We start from the raw sequence: 20,816 nt of genomic DNA on the forward strand, positions 1-20,816 counted from the left end.
TTCATATTTCCCTGATTATGTCAAATTTTATGTACTTTTTAAAAAATGCATATGTTTTCATACCCATACTCACTGAAGATTTATATGCCACAAAATCCCAGCACCAATCTGTAAGCAATGTTCATGTTCGGGTGTATTTTTACTTTACAATCTTTTTTTTTTAAATGTAGTTTAAAACACAAAGTATGTATGTTTATTAATCAGAGTTAAAGAAGGGATATTTACAGGTCCTAGAGAAAGATGATATAAGGGGGCTTTTTTCCTCTGGATTGAGAGATTTCAACTCTATTCATTATTTCAATTTGTAAAGAATTGTCAGTTGAAGTGTTAATTCCAAAAATTAACATCTATTGGAATTCACCTGAATGGAGAAAAAGAATTATCATCTCTTTTAATATCCCTGTCTTGCATTTGTCGTTTTATTATTGTTGATTATTCTTCATCTTCCAATAAACATTTAAAACATTTACATTGTTTTCAAGTTTACTTATATTTGTAATGACGTATAAGTTTGTTTGCATTGCTCATCACTAACCCTTTTATTTCATGACATCCCCCATGACTGAAATGTTCAATTTGCTTTATAATTGGCTGGAGTACATGTTCGAGCAGTTTTCTCAGGAAAAGTATGTGGATGGCGTATTTGCGAAAAATGAGAGAACATCTTTCTGCTGCATTCACTAATAACACCTTGGCTGAGTCTAGAATTTCTGGATCACAAACATTTTCCCCTAAAAGTTAGAGACACAGCCTCATTGTCTTCCGGTATTTAACAATGCAGAGAATTATGATGTCAACTTGCCTTCTTTGGGGGTGAAGCTACTTTTTCTCACAGGATACTAGGTAATTTCTTTGCTTTATCCTTGAAATTAACATAAAAATGGCCAGACTATCTAATTATTTGTCTCTCTCTTGTTATTTTCTCTGTACAAAGTAAGCATTTGATCTGTAGATCTGTGTCTTTTTATAGTCCATAAAGTTGGTTTTGTTTGTATTATTTTCTTGTGGGATGCTTGATTCAGTTGCTTTTAATCTAGTTTCTAATTCTTGAGGAACAATTGTCTATATATTAGAGCTCCATCCTCTGTCCAACTTTTCATTACCTATTTCATCACTCTTCTCTCTGACTTTTTCCTTTGCATTTTGGGAGAATTTCTCAAGTTTGCCTTTTTAGCACTCATCTCATTTTCTCCAGCTTCAGTTTTTTTCTTTACTACACATAATTCATTTTTTTCTTTAGTTTCCTCACATTTCTTCTTTCTTCAGCAAGCTCCCTTTCCCTCTTCAGCTACAGTCTTATTCAGCAATATTTTAAATGTATTCTCTTGTTCTTTTTTCTCCTTCCAGCCTTCATTTCGGTTTGCTTTAACTGCTTACCTTAGTTTGTATACTTCTTTGCACTCAATAGAAAGCACAAAGCAAACTGTTATCAAAAATACTCATTTTTCTATAGAAAGCATACTTTTAGAACAAATTTTTTTCCTCCTCTGCCTCTTAAATGCAATGTTCTCCTCCATTTATGCTGCGGAGCCTTCTCAGAAACCTTCTGTTGGGTTTCTTTGTTCATCCTTGAACAAAGAGCAGTCTATCCAGGCTGGTGTTTTTCTAAAAATAGGGTGGGCAGGTCTTCTTTCCCTTCCTTCACCAGCCATTCCAACATTCTGATTCCTCCTCTCAGTGGGAGGCTGGTTGATAGAAATTCAAACACAGCACGTTAAGAGAAGCAGGAAGGAAGCTGGGGCCACAGAGAGTCCTCTGCAGGAAAAACTTCAGATGTTTCCATACAAACATTTTATAAATTGACCTGGCCACCACTCTGGAAACGCAGGTGTGTTGCCTGTCACATCGGAGAAATACCCTAATGCAGGGCCTGCTTTTTCCTTCAGTGTGACTATTCCTGCGCCTCCTAGTGACCATCTTACTCCATCAAGAGCTGTGAAAGTAAACCAAGTGGAAGCCGCTACAGGTTGTCCTAATCCCCCCAATTCGATCCTTGTCACTTTCTTAGGAAGTAAAACTGCAAGTTGGTTTTGGTTTATTTCTTCAATGTGATTTCATCTGCACTATATCTAGCGGAGATTCTTCACAGTTTGCAGCATGAAGATGGAACTCCTTCTTGGCTTCCAACACTGATAGGTTTTCTCCATATTTAAAAATTTTGCAGTCATTTTAATTGGGATTGTGAAGGTGGAAAGGTTCATATAAACATCAAGGCCTAAGTTAAAATCTCACTCCAAATTCTCATTTTTTTCACACTTTTTTTTTGATAAATTTATGTTTCTATGGATACTGTGTTTAACTAGGCATATCTTATTTTAGGAAATTCAAGTTATACAAATCTGGATCTCATTCAGCTTGCTGAACATAAGATGATATGGTCAATAAAATTAAATTCAATAAATAAATGACAAAAAACACAAATTATAGAATGATGATTTCCTGAAAATGTTTTGTATTATAAAAATATTATCATCCTAAATCTATAATTTATCCTCCAATTTTCATGACTAAATCTAGTGTAAGATGATATGTACCTATATGGACAGAATAAGCATTCATCAAAATTATTTTTACTTGCCTGCTTCTTAAGACCTGATTTTGTGGTGTATAAAAGGGGGAAAAGATGTGACTAGAATGCTAGAATATTGTTCTTGTAGCTTTATCACTCATTAACCATACAACTGGTGCAAACCACTTAAACCCTTTGTTCACTGGTTAAACTTTTAGGAAAAATTAGAAAATCAACACTTGCTAACCATAGGATGGTATAACACTATTTAAAGGATTAAGAAAATTATGTATATATAACAGCGATTTGGAGAGAAAATGAGTGTATAAAAATACTGAATAATATATAAATCAGTGTAGGATGCAAAGCTAGAAGCTTAAAAATACTGTCAAAACCACATCTAAAATTGTCTTTTCACATCCTTATGGAATCTATTGAGCAAAGGAACTTAAAAACACTTGATATTACTGAGAAGCAGTCCAAACCCAATGCTTAAAATCAGACTTTCTGGAAAAATAATTAGGCCTGGAAGAAGGCGATCACCCAATCCAACAGAGATCACATTGCTAATCATGGGGCTTCATAAATTGAATAGAGAAGAAGGAATATTCAAATATTCAATATTAAAGATACAAAAGAAAAATAGTACCTAAAATATAAATATAAACAATAAAGGAAAAACATTTGGTTATATATATATATATATATACACATATATATATAATTTACCAAATATTGCATGTATATTCAGAGGAAATAGGAGAACTGAGAAAAAAACTCTTTCATGCCATCATTTTGAGATATTAAGTATTTTAAAAGGATGGATTTCACCCAAAAGAGTGAGAAGAAAGATGCTTAGATGCCTTTCATATTTTCCAGTCAAAAGAATCTATTCTATAATTCTAATAACTACTCAATAAGCTGGACTCCCCTGTACACTGGATTACTGTACTGATTTCAAAGTATGTTATTTACTTCCCACAAGTGCATCAACAGCTGGGATCACAAAATGGATAGTTGATAATGGAAAGGCTCCTGTATCAAGAGCAAAGTAACACAGACCAATCCAGTTACAGAGCACCTGCTTAAGTTCAAAGCTCTATGTGGAGGGCACCACATTGAATAACACCATCTCTCCAGCTACAAGGATTACACAGTCAAGTAAGAGCGATTAGACCTTATGCAAATAATTGCAAAAGAGGATACCTCCAAATAATAATAATGCACTGGAGATGAAGCGAAAAGCCATTAGGAAAGACTCAATAATATTCTTACACATCCATTTGGTAGACATTGCTGAGCACCTGCTATGTGTCAGGCACTGTGCTAGGCTCTGAGAATTCAAGGATCAATGAAAAGAGCCAACACCGAATAAGCACTTATAATGGGTCAGGCGATGTGTTAAGTGCTTTTTAAACTCTTATCTCCTTCACTTTTCACAACATACCTATAAAACAGGTGATACTGTGATCCTTATCTTACAGAAGTCAAAGTTTAGGATGTTAAATCATATACCCAAGGTCTCAAGGCAAGCAAATAGGACTCCTGGGATTAGAACTCAGGCTGCCTAGCTCCAGAGGCCACAGGTTAACCATTATCTCCTGAACTGCCACAAAATCCCTACCATACTTCAGCTCAGTGGCAGACACAGAGAGGAGTAATAGCGCTATTCTAACAGGGGGTTGAAAATGCTCCAGCAGAAGGCGGAAGTGCCAAACCACCCAAGAGCATCATGAGGAAGGCATCACAGTGGAGGTGACATGTGAAATGAGTCGTCAAGACTGAGAGAACAGGGAGTTCCCATTGTGGCTCAGTGGGTTATGAACCCGACTAGGATCCATGAGGATGCGGGTCTGATCCCCGGCCTCGCTCAGTGGGTAAACGATCCAGCATTGCCGTGAGCTGAGGTGAAGGTCGCAGACACGGCTTGGCTCCTGCATTGCTGTCGCTGTGGTGTAGGCGGGTAGCTGCAGCTCCGATTCAACCCTTAGCCTGGGAACTTCCATATGCTACAGGTGCAGCCCTAAAAAAAAAAACAAAACAAAGCAAAAAAAGACTGGGAGATGAAAGAAGAACTGCATGTGTGGACAAGCAGGTAAGGGCATTCTCTGCAGAGGGAAGCAGCTGTACGACGTTACAAGGGCACAGGAGGCTACGGTATGTGGGGTCCTGCGAGTCGTTCTGCGGGGCTGAGGGCTGCATGGGGAAGGGGCAGAAGAGCAGATGAGATGGGCAAGGTACAAGAGCCAAAAGACAGATGCTCTCTGGGCCATGCAGTTAGGTCATAGGATGCTAAACATTTTTAGAAAGTTAACTCTGTAGCAGAGTGGACAGTTGAAAAGGGGAATCCGACTGGAGGCAGGGATGCGGATGTAGAGGCTACTGTCTGGGTGAAAGAAAACAGGGCAGCAGCAGTGGCTGTGGAAAGGAGACTGATGAAAGGAAGATCTCAGAAATAAGACAGGACTGGGGTCAACTGAGCAGTGACAAGAGGATTCTCTTACTTGTTTAAATATAAACAAAAATATATTATTTACGAAGTTAATGTTTAGAGGTAACTCTTAATAAGCAGCCAGTGCGGTCACGGCTCAGCATGGTGATATATTCAAAGAAAGGCTGGGCAACCAACAGCAACTGAAAAGTCGGTCTCATCTTAGATCTCTGAAGACACTCTAAAGGTGATCCAATTTATGCTCCACATCTCCACTTCTCAAAAGATGCCTTTCCTCTCTTTTCAAGTTTTACAAGTCTCACATTTCCTCACCATCGGCTCTGACATCTTTCTCTCCCTCCTTCCCTCCTCCTCCCAACTTCTCCAGCCCTTTTGCCTTTCCTATATCCCCCAAAGCCTGAGAATCTGACTGAAAACGTCAGAAGAATCCTTAGAGGATGGAGGAAGGGAAAAAGGGGAATGAGCAAAGGCCAATTTTTGCTCAGCAGGCATGGTGTGGGCAAAAGGAGAAAGCTGGGAACACACATTAATAATGCCACCCCCGGAGTTCCCATCGTGGCGCAGCAGAAACGAATCCGACGAGGAACCATGAGGTCGCGGGTTTGATCCCTGGCCTCGCTCAGTGGGTTAGGGATCTGGCGTGGCCGTGAGCTGTGGTGTAGGTCACAGACATGGCTTAGATCTGGTGTTGCTGTAGGCCGGCAGCTGTAGCTCCAATTAGACCCCTAGCCTGGGAACCTCTGTATGCCACAGGTGTGGCCCTAAATAGACAAAAGACAAATAATAATAATAATAATAATAATACCATCCCCATTACATATCAGTAAGAACCAAAGCTTCAAGCTTCAATTAATAAAGCTGACTGTAAGAGCCAACTTGACCAGAATTGAAAATAATTTTTGAGCTATACAGTAGGACCTCATTGCTCATCCATTCTAAATGTAATAGTCCTACCATACAGCACAGGGAACTATATCCAACCTCTTGGGACACAACATGATGGAAGACAGTATGAGAAAATAATGTGTATATACGTATGAGTGCGTCACTATGCCGTATAGCAGAAATTGACACGACACTGTAAATCAACTATACTTTAATGAAAATAAAATAAATAGGAGTTACCACTGTGACCCAAGGGGATTGACAGCATCTTAGGAGCCCTGGGACACAGGTTCAACCCCTGGCCTGGCACAGGGGGTTCAGGATCCTGCGTTTCCACAGCTGCAGCTCAGATCTGATCTCTGGGCCTGGGAACTCCGTATACCACAAGGTGGCCAAAAAAGAATAAGTAAATTAATTTTTAAAAAAACAAAAAAAGAAAATAATTTTTGAAATTCAAACACAAATGAAAAAAAAAAATTTTTTTTTTTTCTTTTTAGGGCCACACCTACACCATGTATAAGTTCCCAGGCTATGGGCTGAATCAGAGCTGCAGCCGCCGGCCTACACCACAGCCACAGCAACGCTGGATCCAAGCCAGGTCTGCGACCTACACCATAGCTCACCGCCACACCAGATTCTTAACCCACTGAGCAAGGCCAGGGATCGAACCCGAGCCCTCATGAATGCTAGCCGGGTTCGTTAACCACTGAGCCACAACAGAACTCCTCAAATGTAAAAATAAATGCTCTGGTAATCATCAGAAAAATGCAAACCAAAACCACAATGAGATATCACCTCACACATGTCAGAATGGCTATCATCAAAACATCTGCAAATAACAAATGTTGGCTAAAATGTGGAGAAAAGGGAATCCTTGTATACACTGCTAGCAGAAATGTAAACTGGTATAGCCACCATGAAAAACAGCATAGAGGTTCCTCAAAAAACTAAAAACAGAACCACCATGTGATCTAGAAATTACATTCCTGGGCCTATATCTGAAAAAAAAAAAATGAAAACACTAATTGGAAAAGACACATGCATCCCAATGTTCATAGTAGCATTATTTAAACAGCCAAAATATGGAAGCAATCCAAGTGTCTATCAACACATGAATGGATAAAGCAGGTGTGGTCGGCATATGTATACATACATATGTGTATGTATTATAATATAATATACATATACATACAGAGAGCCTCCCATAAGGGGGGTGCTGCAGGAGGGCCATGTTCCCCAGGGGTACCCCAACCAATGTACACAGAGTTCATTTCCAACACCATTCCATTCAGGGAGACACATGTACCCTGGGTCCAACCCTAGAGGTAACGGGGAAGGAAAAGACACTGGCAATAACAACAATGATAATGACGAGGGTTATGATGATACTTCTACTTCCCTGAGAAGAGAAGTCGGCAATCCCATCACAAGGTTTAGAACAGAAGACGACAAAGTAGGGAAAGGGAAGAAAGCTAAACAGGGAGCACACGATGGAAGATGAATCAAAATGCATGAAAGGCAAGAGAATGAGATGAAGAGACAGATGAACTCCAATAAAAGAGAGAAAGAGGAGTTCCCATTATGGCTCGGCAGAAATGACCCCAACTAGTATCCATGAGGTTGCAGGTTCCATCCCTGGCCTTGCTCAGCGGGTTAAGGATCCGGCGTTGCCGTGAGCGGTGGTGTAGGTCGCAGACGTGGCTCAGATCCCGCGTGGCTGTGGATGCGGTGGTGGCCGGTGGCTTCAGCTCCGATTCGACCCCTAGCCTGGGAACCTCCATATGCCGCAGGTTACAGCCATAAAAGAAAAACAAAATTGTTTTAATAAGAGAGAGAAAGAACTAGAGAAAAAGGTCAAAAGATGGAAGGGGAAAGAATAAGGCAGTTGAGAGGGGGGATGTAAGAAAAAGAAATGGGACGACATTGAAAAAATAACAGAGATCAGCGTCTCTGCCTCCCTTTCAATAATGTGGAAATCATGCCGTCCCTGCCGCCTCCCCGTTTCTGATGTCCTAGAATGAACAGCCATGCACCCTCAATTATTTATACCTCTGATAAAACGTTTATGATAATGACATGTGTCCCTGAAGAATCCTCTTTATTAAAAGAACTATTACCGCACTAAATAGCACAATGAATTTCTTCGTCAGAATAGGTATTTAAATAGAGGAGCATAATCAAACTAAGTAGAAGGATATGAACAATTCTAACGTATTTAAATTTAAAAATTAACAATTCGAAATGTTTTAAAACCTCTGAAGGGAGTTAGGAGAATAATTTATTTTTTAAAAAAATAAAACCTGGCGTGTTTAAAAATAAAGGGATATCAAGCCAGAGACGACTGAAAAACGATTACACAGCCACCCAGAAATCCGCCACAGTGAACTGTTACATGAACTGGCTGCACTTTGTTTATATACGTCCATCTTATCAAAGCTGTGCCTCAAATCTTAAATCCCACACAGTGGGCCCGACTCCAGAGAAGACACACTCTAGGATTTCATGTCCATGAAGTTCAAGAACAGGCAAAGCTCCTCTGTGGTGATGGAAGGCAGAGCAATGGAAGAGGGCTGAATGGAAGGGGGCATGAGGGAACTTTCTGAAGTGGTAGAGATGTCTCAACAGTGTCTGGGGTGGTAGTTACCTGTGTATCCCTTTGTTAGAACTCATGGGACTATAAGCTGAAAATGGGCACATTTTATCACATGTAAATTACACCTCAATATGGCTGATTAAAATGAAGACTCAATCAATCAAATCCTGGAGTTCTCTTGCAGCGGGTTTAGGATCTAGCGCTGTCACTGCAGGGGCTTGGGTGGCTGCTGTGGTGCAGATTCAATCCCCGGCCCGCAAACATGGCCAAAATAAAATAAAATAAAATAAAATTCTAAAGGAATAGTTATTCTGTATCCTGGTTGTGGTAGTTACATGAATCTGTACATGTGAAAATTTTTCTTAGGACCATAAACTAAGTGGGCAATGTGAGGGCATGTAAAAACTGGTGAAATTCAATTAAGGTCTGCAAGTGTAGTATTATACCAATGTCAATTTCCTGGTTTTGATAATGCGCTATTATTATATAAGATGTTATCATTGGGGGAAGCTGGGAAAAGAGTACCCAGGAACTTAAACCATTTTCATGGGGTTTTTTTTTTGTAAGTCCAAAACTAATTCGAAAAATTTTTTTTTAAAAGAACACAGATTAATAGTCAGTATTTGTACCTTCGCCTACCACCAGTGTTACAAAAGGGAAGAATCCTGCAAATACAAAATTCAGGAAGGTAAATTATTATTATTATTATTATTATTATTATTATTATTATTATTATTAGTCTTTTTAGGGCCGCACCTGCACAATATGGAGGTTCCCATGCTAGGGGTCGAATCGGAGCTGTAGTGTTTTTAAAAAAATTCCAAAAAACCTGCAGCAGGAATGAATTCAGAGAGGGAAGGTAGATAAGTAAGCATACAAGATTAAAAATTCAGAACAAAATGTAAATCAGCCTAAAATGTAAGTAAACAAATCAAACAGTAACGATTAGTTCTTAAATTGTGGACTAATATGTTACACATGACAAAGATTCTGTGCTCCCAAAAATCCCAAAAAATCCGTGGGCACAGAGAACCACCATGTGAAGAAGCAGCAAGAGGGCAGCCGTCTGCAAGCCAATGAGAGAGGCCTTAAGAGAAACCAATACTGCCAGCACCTTGATCTTGGACTTCTAACCTCCAGATATGTGAGAAAATACATTTCTGTGGTTGAAGGTACCCTATCTACGGTATTTTGGTATAGCACTTCTAGAAGACTAATATATTAAACTATAATTCATCTGCCACAAAATTTACCTCCTATAAAGTACCCAGTTCAATGTCTTTTAGTAAATTTATAGAGCTGTATAATCATTACCACAATCCAGTTTTGTGGGGTTTTTTTGTTTTACTTTGTTTTTTGTCTTTTTGTCTTTTTAGGGCTGCACCCACAATATGGAGGTTCCCAGGCTAGGAGTCGAATCGGAGCTGTAGCCGCCGGCCTACACCACAGTCACAGCAATGCCAGACCCTTAACCCACTGAGCGAGGCCAGGGATTGAACCCGACACCTCATGGATACTAATTGGATTGCTTCCACTGCACCACAACGGGAAGTCCCACAATCCAGCTTAGAACCTTTCCATCACCCCCAAAATAGTCTCTCTCTCACTGCCGGCCCCAGGTAACTACTGATCTGCTTTCTCTGATATATTTGCCTTTTTTAGGATTTCAGATAGATGGACTCATATAATATGAAGTCTTCTGTGTCTGCTTTATTTCACTAAGTTTTTGAGCTGTATCCATATTGTGTTATATACCAGTAGCTGCTTTTACTTGACAAAGAGTTTCCATTGTATGGCTAAACCACATTTTGGTGATCCATCCATCAGCTGATAGAAATGTGGGTAGTTCCCTATTTTTGGCTATTACGAACAATGATGCTATAACTTGATTTATAATGTGATTATAAAGGTAATCACATACCAGTTTTTTTGTGTGAATATGTGCTTTAATTTCTCTTAGAAATATATTTAGGACTGGAATTAACTGAGTCATGTGGTGAGCATATGCTTAAGTATTTAAGAAACTGCCAAACTGCCTTCTGAAATGGCAGCATTTTACGTTCCTATCAGGAATATATAAAAGTTTCAGTTTTTCCACATCCTTGCTAACACCTGGTATTGTCTGTCTCTCTTTTTTTTTTTTTTTGTCTTTTTGCCTTTTCTAGGGCCATACCCGTGACACATGGAGGTTCCCAGGCTAGAGGTTGAATCGGAGCTGTTTACCACCAGCTTACACCACAGCCACAGCAACGCCAGATCCCAACCATGTCTTTGACCTACATCACAGCCACAGCAATGCCGGATCCAAGCCGCATCTGCGACCTACACCACACCTCGTGGCAACACTGGATCCTTCACCCACTGAGCGAGGCCAGGGATCAAACCTGCAACCTCATGGTTCCTAGTCAGATTCGTTAGCCACTGAGCCACGACAGGAACTTCTTGTCTGTCTTTTTAAGTTATAGCCATTCTAATGGGTGTGCAGTGGTAGCTACACAGGTTTAAGCTCAAAAAGACAATTTTAACTTCAGGCTAATGAGAATAAGCCACAGGCCTAGTTATTGACAAAAGTTTAACCCTGAGGAGGGAGAGTTCTAAAATTTTGTTTAGTAACTAAACTCTAGGTTTTAGAACAGAAGAGAGGAAGAACTCTCTCTCCTTCAATAAGAAACTCATTTTGAACCTCATTCTTTTTTATTTCAGAAAGACTTATTCCAAATTTGGGGATTTTTTAAAAATTAAGTACCTATTTTTTTGGCTGTGCCCACAGCATACAGAACTTCCTGGGCCAGGGATCAAAGCCGTGCCACAGCAATGACAACGTCAGATCCTTAATACGCTGTACCACCAGGGAACTCCTATTAAATACCTTTTACACATCAAAAGATTAGAGAAAGCCATAATATATGATAAAATTGGAAACTTTATCAGTTTATTATAAATTTCAAAGAATGCAACTTTGTGTTTTAGTGAGAAATGCAGAATACATAGCTGGGAATTTGGAGTATGATGCATTTGATTTCAGGCAAGCCTTCTGACTCCTTCTTTAAAATTAAACAGGAGTTCCTATTGTGGCTCAGTGGTTAATGAGCCCAACTAGTATCCTTGAGGATGCAGGTTGGATCCCTGGCCTCGCTCAGTGGGTTAAGGATCTGGCGTTGCCATGAGCTGTGGTATAGGTCACAGACACGGCTCGGATCTGGTGTGGCTGTGGCTGTGGTGTAGGTCAGCGGCTGCAGCTCTGATTCGACCCCTAGCCTAGGAGCCTCCGTATGCCACAAGTGCGGCCCTAAAAAGCAAAAAAAAAAAAAAAAAAATCGGATTTACATGGTGGTACCCTGCAATTACATTGTGTTATAAATATATGCACTGGTGTCTTATAAAATGATTCTAACCGATTTCAGATAATCTGAAAATTACAGAAACTTACAGAAACTTTTTCAATTGACATTCTGGGTATGGTTTAAAGGCATAATATCTAACATATTTTATAGTTACTTTTAAATTTTAATTGTATACTATTTTTATATACTCTGATTATATTTTGTATTCCTGGTTGGCTTTAAGCAAAACTTCAAGGACCTGTAGTCATGTATTGTTCTCTGCCAATCATACGAAATTTTAATGTACTTGATTGTTCCTTGATCCCCCTGCAGGAAAATTTAAAATGTTGGCTGGTATTGGGTGAGAAAGAAAAAAAAGCAGCCCCTGACATCCAGGAGCCAGCCTGGCACTATCAGCTGGCCTTGGTGGTACTGCTACAAGTAGGTCTGGCAGCCACAGCAAAACCTTGCTGTTCTCGCTGCCAAACATGAGCATTTTCAGAGAATACCATCCTCGGACAAAGCCGCTCTGTGACAATGGATCAAGACAAAAGAGAGAGAGAGAGACCACTCCACAGCTACATCTGAACCCACAGAGAACACAAACATTGTCCAAGCCACAAAATGCCAAACATCCCCCAGTCCAAGCTCACAGGAGTGATGGCTGCTTCTCTCCCAATTACAGATGGAGCCTCACACTAGTCTACTGTCGCTATAAGTGAGAATTACTAAGATACACAATCATTTGAAAATGTGAAGAACTGAATATTTTCCCAAAGAGGAAATGCAGATGGCCAAGAGGCACATGAAAAGATGCTCAACATCATGAATCATCACGGAAATGCAAATCAAAGCCACAATGAGATAGCACCTCACACCTGTCAGATGATGGCTATCATCAAAAAGAACACAGGTTACAAGTGTTGGCAAGGATGTGGAGAAAAGGGAACTTTTGTACACAGTTGGTGGAAACGTAAACTGGTGCAGTCACTGTGGAAAATAATACAGACAAGAAGCTAAAAACAGAACTACTATATGACTCAGGCATTCCACTCTTGGGCCTATGTCGAAAAAAACAAAAACATTAATTGGAAAAAATACATGTGTCCCAATGCTCCTAGCAGCATTATTTATAGTGGCCAAGATGTGGAGGCAACTTAAGAGTCCATCGAAAGAGGAATGGCTCAAGAAAAAGTGGTATATGTATACAATGGAATATTACTTAGCCATTAAAAGAGAATGAAATATTGCCATTTGCAGCAACATGGATGGACTTGGAAGGCATTATGCTAATAAGCAAAATTAGTCAGACAGAGAAAGACAAATACTGTATGATATCACTTATATGTGGAATCTAAAAAACACAACAAACTAGTGACTGTAACAAAAAAAAAAAAAAGCAGACCCACAGATATAGAGAACAAAGTAGTGTTACCAGTGGAGAGAAAGGAAAGGGGCAACACAGAGGTCAGAGGCAGGGGATTAAGAGGTACAAACTCCCAGGTGTAAAATAAGCTACAAGGACATATTATATAACATGGGGAATACAGCCACAATTTTATAATAACTCTAAACGGAATACAACCTTGAAAAATTGTGAATCACTGTATTATACACCTGTGGCATATAATAGTGTACGACACTTTCATTTTAAAAAGATACACAATCATAGCAGTAGCCTTTTTTTTTTTTTTTTTTTGTCTTTGCTATTTCTTTGGGCCGCCCGCGGCATATGGAGGTTCCCAGGCTAGGGGTCCAATCGGAGCTGGAGCCACCGGCCTACGCCAGAGCCACAGCAACTCGGGATCCGAGCCGCGTCTGCAACCTACACCACAGCTCACGGCAATGCTGGATCATTAACCCACTGAGCAAGGGCAGGGACCGACCCCGCAACCTCATGGTTCCTAGTCGGATTCGTCAACCACTGCGCCACGACAGGAACTCCAAGTAGCCTTGCTTCTTGACAGCACCCCATCCAAGGCCTCACTTCCTTAAATCGTCTCCAAAATTACCTAATACAGGCCCAAGACTTATTATAGGCTTTCCAACACCTGCTTACTTAGGTATCCCACAGTACCCCGGGGGTATGTGTTTTCCCTCTCACTGCCACAAGTAATAAACCACCTTGTTCAATTAAAAAAATATACCTCAAGGTGACCCAAGAGATGAAATGATATTTAAAATTTTTATGTTTATATTGTTCAAAGTACAGAGACCTACACAGTATTACATAAACAATCAGCTCGCCGCAAACCCAGTGTCAGTGAATGCAAAGTGATACAAATTCTAATTCTGTGGTCAGTAGTTTTGATCATCATTACCATGTTTACAGTAGGTGGAAAAAAAATGAAATACTGTTTTTCAACGCACTCATACCCCATAGGATCAGTCTTTATCCTGCCACTTACTATAAGGGAGTCGTTTGCAAATCAGCAAACAAATGAGGCTAACTAGGAACCACTGACAAATGAAAAGGAATGAGAGCATAATTGTTGAGTCTATGTAAATGATGCTTAACACCCAGATAAAAGTCATCAAAAAGCATTCAGTCATTGGAGTATTTCTCACTGGCCTGTTTATAAAAGCAGCTAATGAGAGATCATACATGGCAGCAACAGCAGCATACCATACACACTACTAAATGCCAAACTTCAATCAATAATGAAGCAGTAGGTGCCTGATGTAATTAGAAAGAGCCTCGGGCCAGGACATCCAGGGTCTGGCCTCACTTCTAGGATGAACAAGCTGAATTTGCCTTTCTTTAGTCACAGACTAAATGTCACAGACTAAGACTTAAGTCTTAAACATAGACTGCTAGAGGCAAACAGGCACGCGCAACCAGCTAGGCAAGCCCCGAACCACGGTCAAGAAACCTGAGGCTCAGGGGGGTGAAGTGACTGTGCCAATGATGGCAAAGACAATTAGTTCCAGGGCCTCCAACACGCAGCCTCAGGACCCCGGCCCCAGCCCCACTTCTGGCAAATGATTCCTCATTGACAAAATGAGACCAATCATCCACGTGTGTTTCTTCCTAATAGAGGTGCTGGGAGGCCGACTGGAACTAACTGGTGGAGTGAATATGTGCTGGCTTGTATTTAAGTCAGTTCGATGAAATAACTAGTCTCTGGGCAGTGGGTGCAATATCAGGCAAAATTATGTTTGGCTGTTTGCATAAATCCTCCCAATGCCAGGGGTTGTAAGCAAGAACATTCTCCTTAGTAGGGGGCGGGGGGGGGGGGTGCCCTCCCCATGTTTCAGGATGTAAAATAAAAATTCACTTTCGGTCCCCAGCTACTCAGCAGCAGTAGCACCTCTGGATCAGATCTGGCCCTAGAGTGAGGCAACTTCAAACATCCAAGATTAATGCAAAAAATCCATGACAAACAAAATATCCACATGATAAAGAAAGATGGAATCAGTATTACCGATTTTTCTTTCTGCCTCAGGCGCTATTACGGCTCAGCATGGCACAGTTACCCATCTTGTCTTTATTTAACATGTTGGTGTTTTGCTCATCATGAATTTTTTGCATTGATTTTTAAGGTATTTCATTGAAGTATTATCTAGCTGACTACTGAGTTTTGGGGGTGCCCCTTCAATTGAACACTCAAGACAAGTGCCTAGCTTGTTTACCTTCATCCAATGCTGCTCCCGGTCCCTGGGACAACCCAAAACACCCCGATGCATTTCCTAAGGCCTTCCAGGTGGAGAATCTCTGAAATAGGGGCTAATTTTTCTCATATAACAAGAAGTCCAGAAAGGGCAGGAAAAACATACCAGCTGAGCCTGACACTTTTTTTTTTTTTTTTTCCTTAGGGCCACACCTGCGGCATATGGAAGTTCCCAGGCTAGGGGCTGAACTGGAGCTCCAGCTGCCGGCCTACACCACAGCCACAGCAATGCCAGCTCTGAGCCACATCTGCGACCTATGCTGTAGCTCGTGGCAACGCCAGATCCTAAGCAAGGCCGGGATCAAACCCACATCCTCACAGACACTATGTCAAGTTCTTAACCTGCTGAGCCACAACTGGAACTCCTGTCTGACACTTTTAAAATTTTATGATTTTTATTTTTTCCATTACAGTTGATTTACAGTGTTCTGTCAATTTCTACTGTACAGCAAAGTGATACATTCATACATATTTATGGATACACATAAATTCTTTTTCTCACGTTATCCTCCATCATATTCCATCACAAGTTCCCTGTGCTGTGCAGCAGGATCAGCCTGACTCTTCTAATTAGAAAAATAACTTCGCCTCACCCAGTAAATTTTCACTCACACATCACTGGCCAGAAATGAGTCAAGGGGCCCGGCCCTAGCTGCAGGGAGCCTGGGGAGGTGAACGCCTTTAAGTGGGCACATCTCCAACCTGAAGAAAACTGATGTTCTTGCCATAAGCATAAAGCGAGAGCAAAGAAAAGATAAACAGCTAGAAATGCGTGCCATGAGGCCTGCGCAGGACAATAAATGCTGGCGCTTTGGGGGGCGTTGCGAGTAGTATCTTCTCTGCTTATGAGCTGAGGGTCCACCTGAGCAGAGCACTTTAATGGTGACGTTTAGAATTGTGCATAAAAATGGCAGTGCTGTCTGAGCTTGCGCTCCGCAGAAGCAGAGCCTGAAACAGGGAGTTAGATGCATGACATTTTTTACGGGCACACTCTTGGGAGGGAGCTGCAAGGGAGCAAGGAGAACAGCCAAGCAAGGATGTGCTCTCATTGGGCATCTGGCCTGGGCCTATGGCACAAGGGGCTAGGAGCCTAAATCATGACCCAGGACCGCCCCACCCTCAAGAAGCTCAGCCTTTTACCCTCGACCAAGCAGTCAGCCACTTGCTACCCGGTCTGGTGGTGAAGAGGTTGTCATTGTAACCTCCCAAGTCACCCCTCTGGGTGATGCAATACCCACTGGCCAAGAGCAATGCTCCACAGAGGCTTATAGGTATGAGCTGGCTGCCAAAGCACCTGCTGCTGCTGTGGAGGATGGGTGCCCCACCCCTAACCTGGATCTGGGAGGGCACCAGGAGCACCTACGACAAATGTTAATTCTGAAACACTTGCCAGAGAACTGCCTTTATTTCTACTTTGCATTGTTCAAGAATGTAACCCTAGATATAGTGCTATGATTAAAAAGCTATCGGAGGCGTTCCCGTCATGGCGCAGTGGAAATCCGACTAGGAACCATGAGGTTGCGGGGTCGATTCCAGGCCTCTCAATGGGTTAAGGATCCGGCATTGCCATGAGCTGTGACGTAGGTCACAGACACGGCTGGGCTCAGATCTGGTGTTGCTGTGTCTGTGGCACAGGCCGGCAGCTGTAGCTCTGATTCAGCCCCTAGTCTGGGAACCTCCATATGCTGTGGGTGCAGCCCTAAAAAAGCAAAAAAAATAAAATAAAATAAATAAAAAGCTATTGGAACAACTGGCCATGAATTCAAAGTGTCTCATTTTCGAGAAAAATGATTAACAGGTGTTGACTCGTTTTGTTGAACCACAAATGTAGAAAAGTGCTTTATAATTCGCTCTGTGTATTAACTGAGTAGACCCAGTCTGTGGTTCACAATCTCATCAGATCACGTAAATATTTCATAGTCTTAGTGTCTCATTTAAAGCTCAATGAATATTTAATTGAAGTTGACCAACAAAATAACTGAAAGAATTATGTTGCATTTAGTTAGGCCTGAAATGAGGAAGCTCTTCATTTTCTCAAGTAGTTTGAAGCTAAAATGATTCCAGCTTCATGAAATATTCTACATAATTTTATAAGTAATTAAAGGGCTATAAAATAGGCTTGAAAGGCACATATTAAATATTGAGAAAAACATGAAATAAAATGAATTTTCAACTTTAAATGCAAGAGATTAGTTTAATATATTGTGAAACTACATTATTTATTCAGTGGTGGATATGTTTAAACTATTGTCAATATCCTCTTCTGACACAAGAAGTGAAACTAAAATTTTTTCTTTGACCCTTGCAAATTAAATATTCTAGAAAGATGATGTGCAAACACCTATAAGATTGATATTAACAGGAAACCACACACGATCCTTCCAAGCAAGTTGGCCCAGAGATTGTTTTTGAACTCTGGGTCCAGCACTAAGCCATGTAATGAAAATAATCAAAGAAAGAGAAATATTGGTCCACGCTCCAAGAAGACATGGTTTCCCAGGAAAGAAGCTTCCCCACGGTCTGTGAGATCTCCATAAGTGTCAGAACTGGGCTTCCAAAGAAATAAGCACTTTGATTGACCTAACTCAGATGACATGGGTTATGTCCCTTCTACCAAATTTGTAGACATTTTCATTGGAATCCAAGTTTTGCCAACCAATCCATGGTAAGAAGGTGCTAAAAAAAACTACCTGGTAAATTTAGCACACTAAGGTTTGAATTCTTTAGTCCTGAATTCTTTTTTTTAATAATAAGAACTAAATAATCCCACAAGAAGTTCTTTTTTGGAAAACAGGCCACGGGGCACGACACAAGATTGTGTGATAAACTGAGCACATCCACATAGCAGCCTTATGAGAAATAACTGGTCACCTTGTTTTTCCCTTTGATCTTAGTCCCTTGTTAAGATGGTCAAATGGATTGCCTACTTCCACCATCAATATGTCAGTATACGCGCATGTATATGTGTACAAACATATCACTTAAGAAGTTCAGACTCTTATCTAATAATGGCACCCTCTTTCCTGCAGTAATTCTTGCCATGTCATCCTTTGGTTCTCAGGGATAGGGAACCATAATTCGTATGGGGAAAAAAGAAGAGAAGGCATTTTTCTGTTGCTATGCAATGGCACGCTCGGAATCAAACAAAAGTCTTTAGTTAATGGCAGTCACTATGCAAGAGTGGCAATTTGACCAGACTCTTACTGTCTATAGGAGGGTAGACTATCCCGTCCAGGGCAGGAGCTGAGGGAATGGTTGATGCGCATTGGCCAAGAGGGGTGATGAGGATCTGGCGTCCTAGAACCAAGGCGCCTGGTCAGAAACAGGCTCAGGGATAATTTTTCTTCGTTTAGAGCATTTCGGCTCTAGAATCTATCATTCCAGACAAACAACTACATTTACACTGAAGACTCTTATTTTCTCCCACCTATGGAACATTTAGTACATGTAATTATTTTCAGGCTGCATGTCTCCCAACGTCACGTGACTTACCTGTTTATCAAAAGCCACCCAGGATGGTAAGCCAGTTCCCATTTCTTTAGGAAATACACTATATTTTGGCTTCATCTTTTGTCCGAGAAGCAGTTCTCCACCAATCCCTGGCTTATCTTCACTCACCAGCATCCTCACATTGTTGCAAAAGCCCCAATGTTGAGATTTGTGGAATTTCTCCTTTCCTATCTGTGAACATAAGAGATAACAGAAAATGGCCAACGTTACTCTTTGTGACTTGACTTCTTTGTTTTAAAAGGTAAACACATTTCCCATCATTCGTTTTTTCCCATCACAAAATGCATATGAGAGTGGCAAATAATGATGATCAACCTTTATCATGAAGTTGTGTCTCATCTTCAGCTCAATTCATTTTAACAAATGCCAAACCTGGAAAAGCAATAAGAATAACCCCAATGCTCCATACTACTTAAAACATTTAAAAATAACTATTACTGGAGTGCCCTTCGTGGCGCAGCAGAAACAAATCCAGCTAGGATCCATGAGGTTGCAGGTTCAATCCCTGGCCTTGCTCAGTGGGTTAAGGAACCGGCGTTGCCGTGAGATGTGCTGTAGGTCGCAGACCAGACGTGGCTCGGATCCCGTGTTGCTGTGGCTCTGGTGTAAGCAGGCAGCTGTAGCTCTGATTTGACCCCTAGCCTGGGAACCTCCATATGTCGCAGGTGCAGCCCTAAAAAAGCAAATAAAATAACTATGACTGCAAGTGAACACTGAGGACATTAGCTTGCTAATTGGTCTGTGCTACTTATTTGCCAAGAATGCAAATGGGGGCAGGGGGACTCCTCTACTCCAGAGTAAAAATGTAATGGTTTTTCCGCAGAAGTCTAAATATTATTTTCAACCAGAGAATAAAATCTTTTCCTCATTAAAGTAAATGTCACAGGAAATTCCTCAGAGCTGACATTCTCCTCTTAATTGCAGAAAAGAAGGGCACATAAAATTTGATCATTTCATATACATGAAGTCTGAAAATATTAAAAAATAGAGTAATATTTATGGATAATATAAGCATACAAATGATACACAGCAAATTCAAGATAATATAATATCTATGATAATACATGATACATGAAACAATAAATATCACATCATATAGTGAACATTCACGTAGGCCACAATCCTGTATAATAAAATAAAACATTTCAGATACAATGAAAGGCCTCTCTCAGAGTTCATGCCCAATGCCTCCCTCTCAGAGGTAACCAGTATCTTGAATTTGCTGCTTGAACTTTAATACTTTGCCAGGACTGTACACAGCCAGGGCAACGATCTCTTACAAAGCATGATGTATTGGCAGAGAAGTCTGAAAGGAAGTTCAAAAATACTTTGTTTCAAGGCAACCTTCGAAATGGGATAAAATATTTGCAAAGAATACACCTGATGAGGGGTTAATATCCAAAATATATAAAGAACTCATACAGCTCAATAATAAAAAATCTGCTTAGACATTTTTCCAAAGAAGACATACAGACAGCCAACAGGTACATGCAAAAGTGTTCAACATCACGAATCATCAGGGAAATGCAAATCAAAACCACTATGAGACATCACTTCACACCTGTTAGGCTGGCTATTGTCACAAAGACAAAGAATAACAAGTGTTGGTGAAGATGTGGAGAAAGGGAACCCTTGGGCAGTGTCGGTGGCAACACATGCAGGTGCAACCGCTATGGAAAAGAGGATGGAGGTTCCTCAGAAAACTAAATCGAGAACTACCATATGATCCAGCAATGCCAGTCCTGGGTATTTATGCAAAGAAAATGAAAACACTAACACTAAAGCTGTGTGCACCGCCACGTTCATGTGCAGCATTATTTACCACAGCCAAAACACAGCCACCACCTAAATGGCCATTAATGGATGAGTGAAT

At 40.7% G+C, this 20,816-nt stretch overlaps 1 protein-coding gene across 1 annotated transcript in view; it reads right to left on the bottom strand.

Moving 5' to 3' along the window:
• The window catches only part of EFHC2 (EF-hand domain containing 2), a 189,125-nt gene that overhangs the window by 141,589 nt on the left and 26,720 nt on the right, over window positions 1-20,816 (bottom strand). The window contains exon 2 of the mRNA XM_047765634.1: window positions 18,926-19,114. Coding sequence (XP_047621590.1) covers window positions 18,926-19,114 — 189 coding nt within the window. The remainder of the gene's footprint in view (window positions 1-18,925; window positions 19,115-20,816) is intronic.

This window comes from Phacochoerus africanus, chromosome X (assembly GCF_016906955.1).
Source record: "Phacochoerus africanus isolate WHEZ1 chromosome X, ROS_Pafr_v1, whole genome shotgun sequence".
In the NCBI taxonomy this organism is placed as follows: domain Eukaryota; kingdom Metazoa; phylum Chordata; class Mammalia; order Artiodactyla; family Suidae; genus Phacochoerus; species Phacochoerus africanus.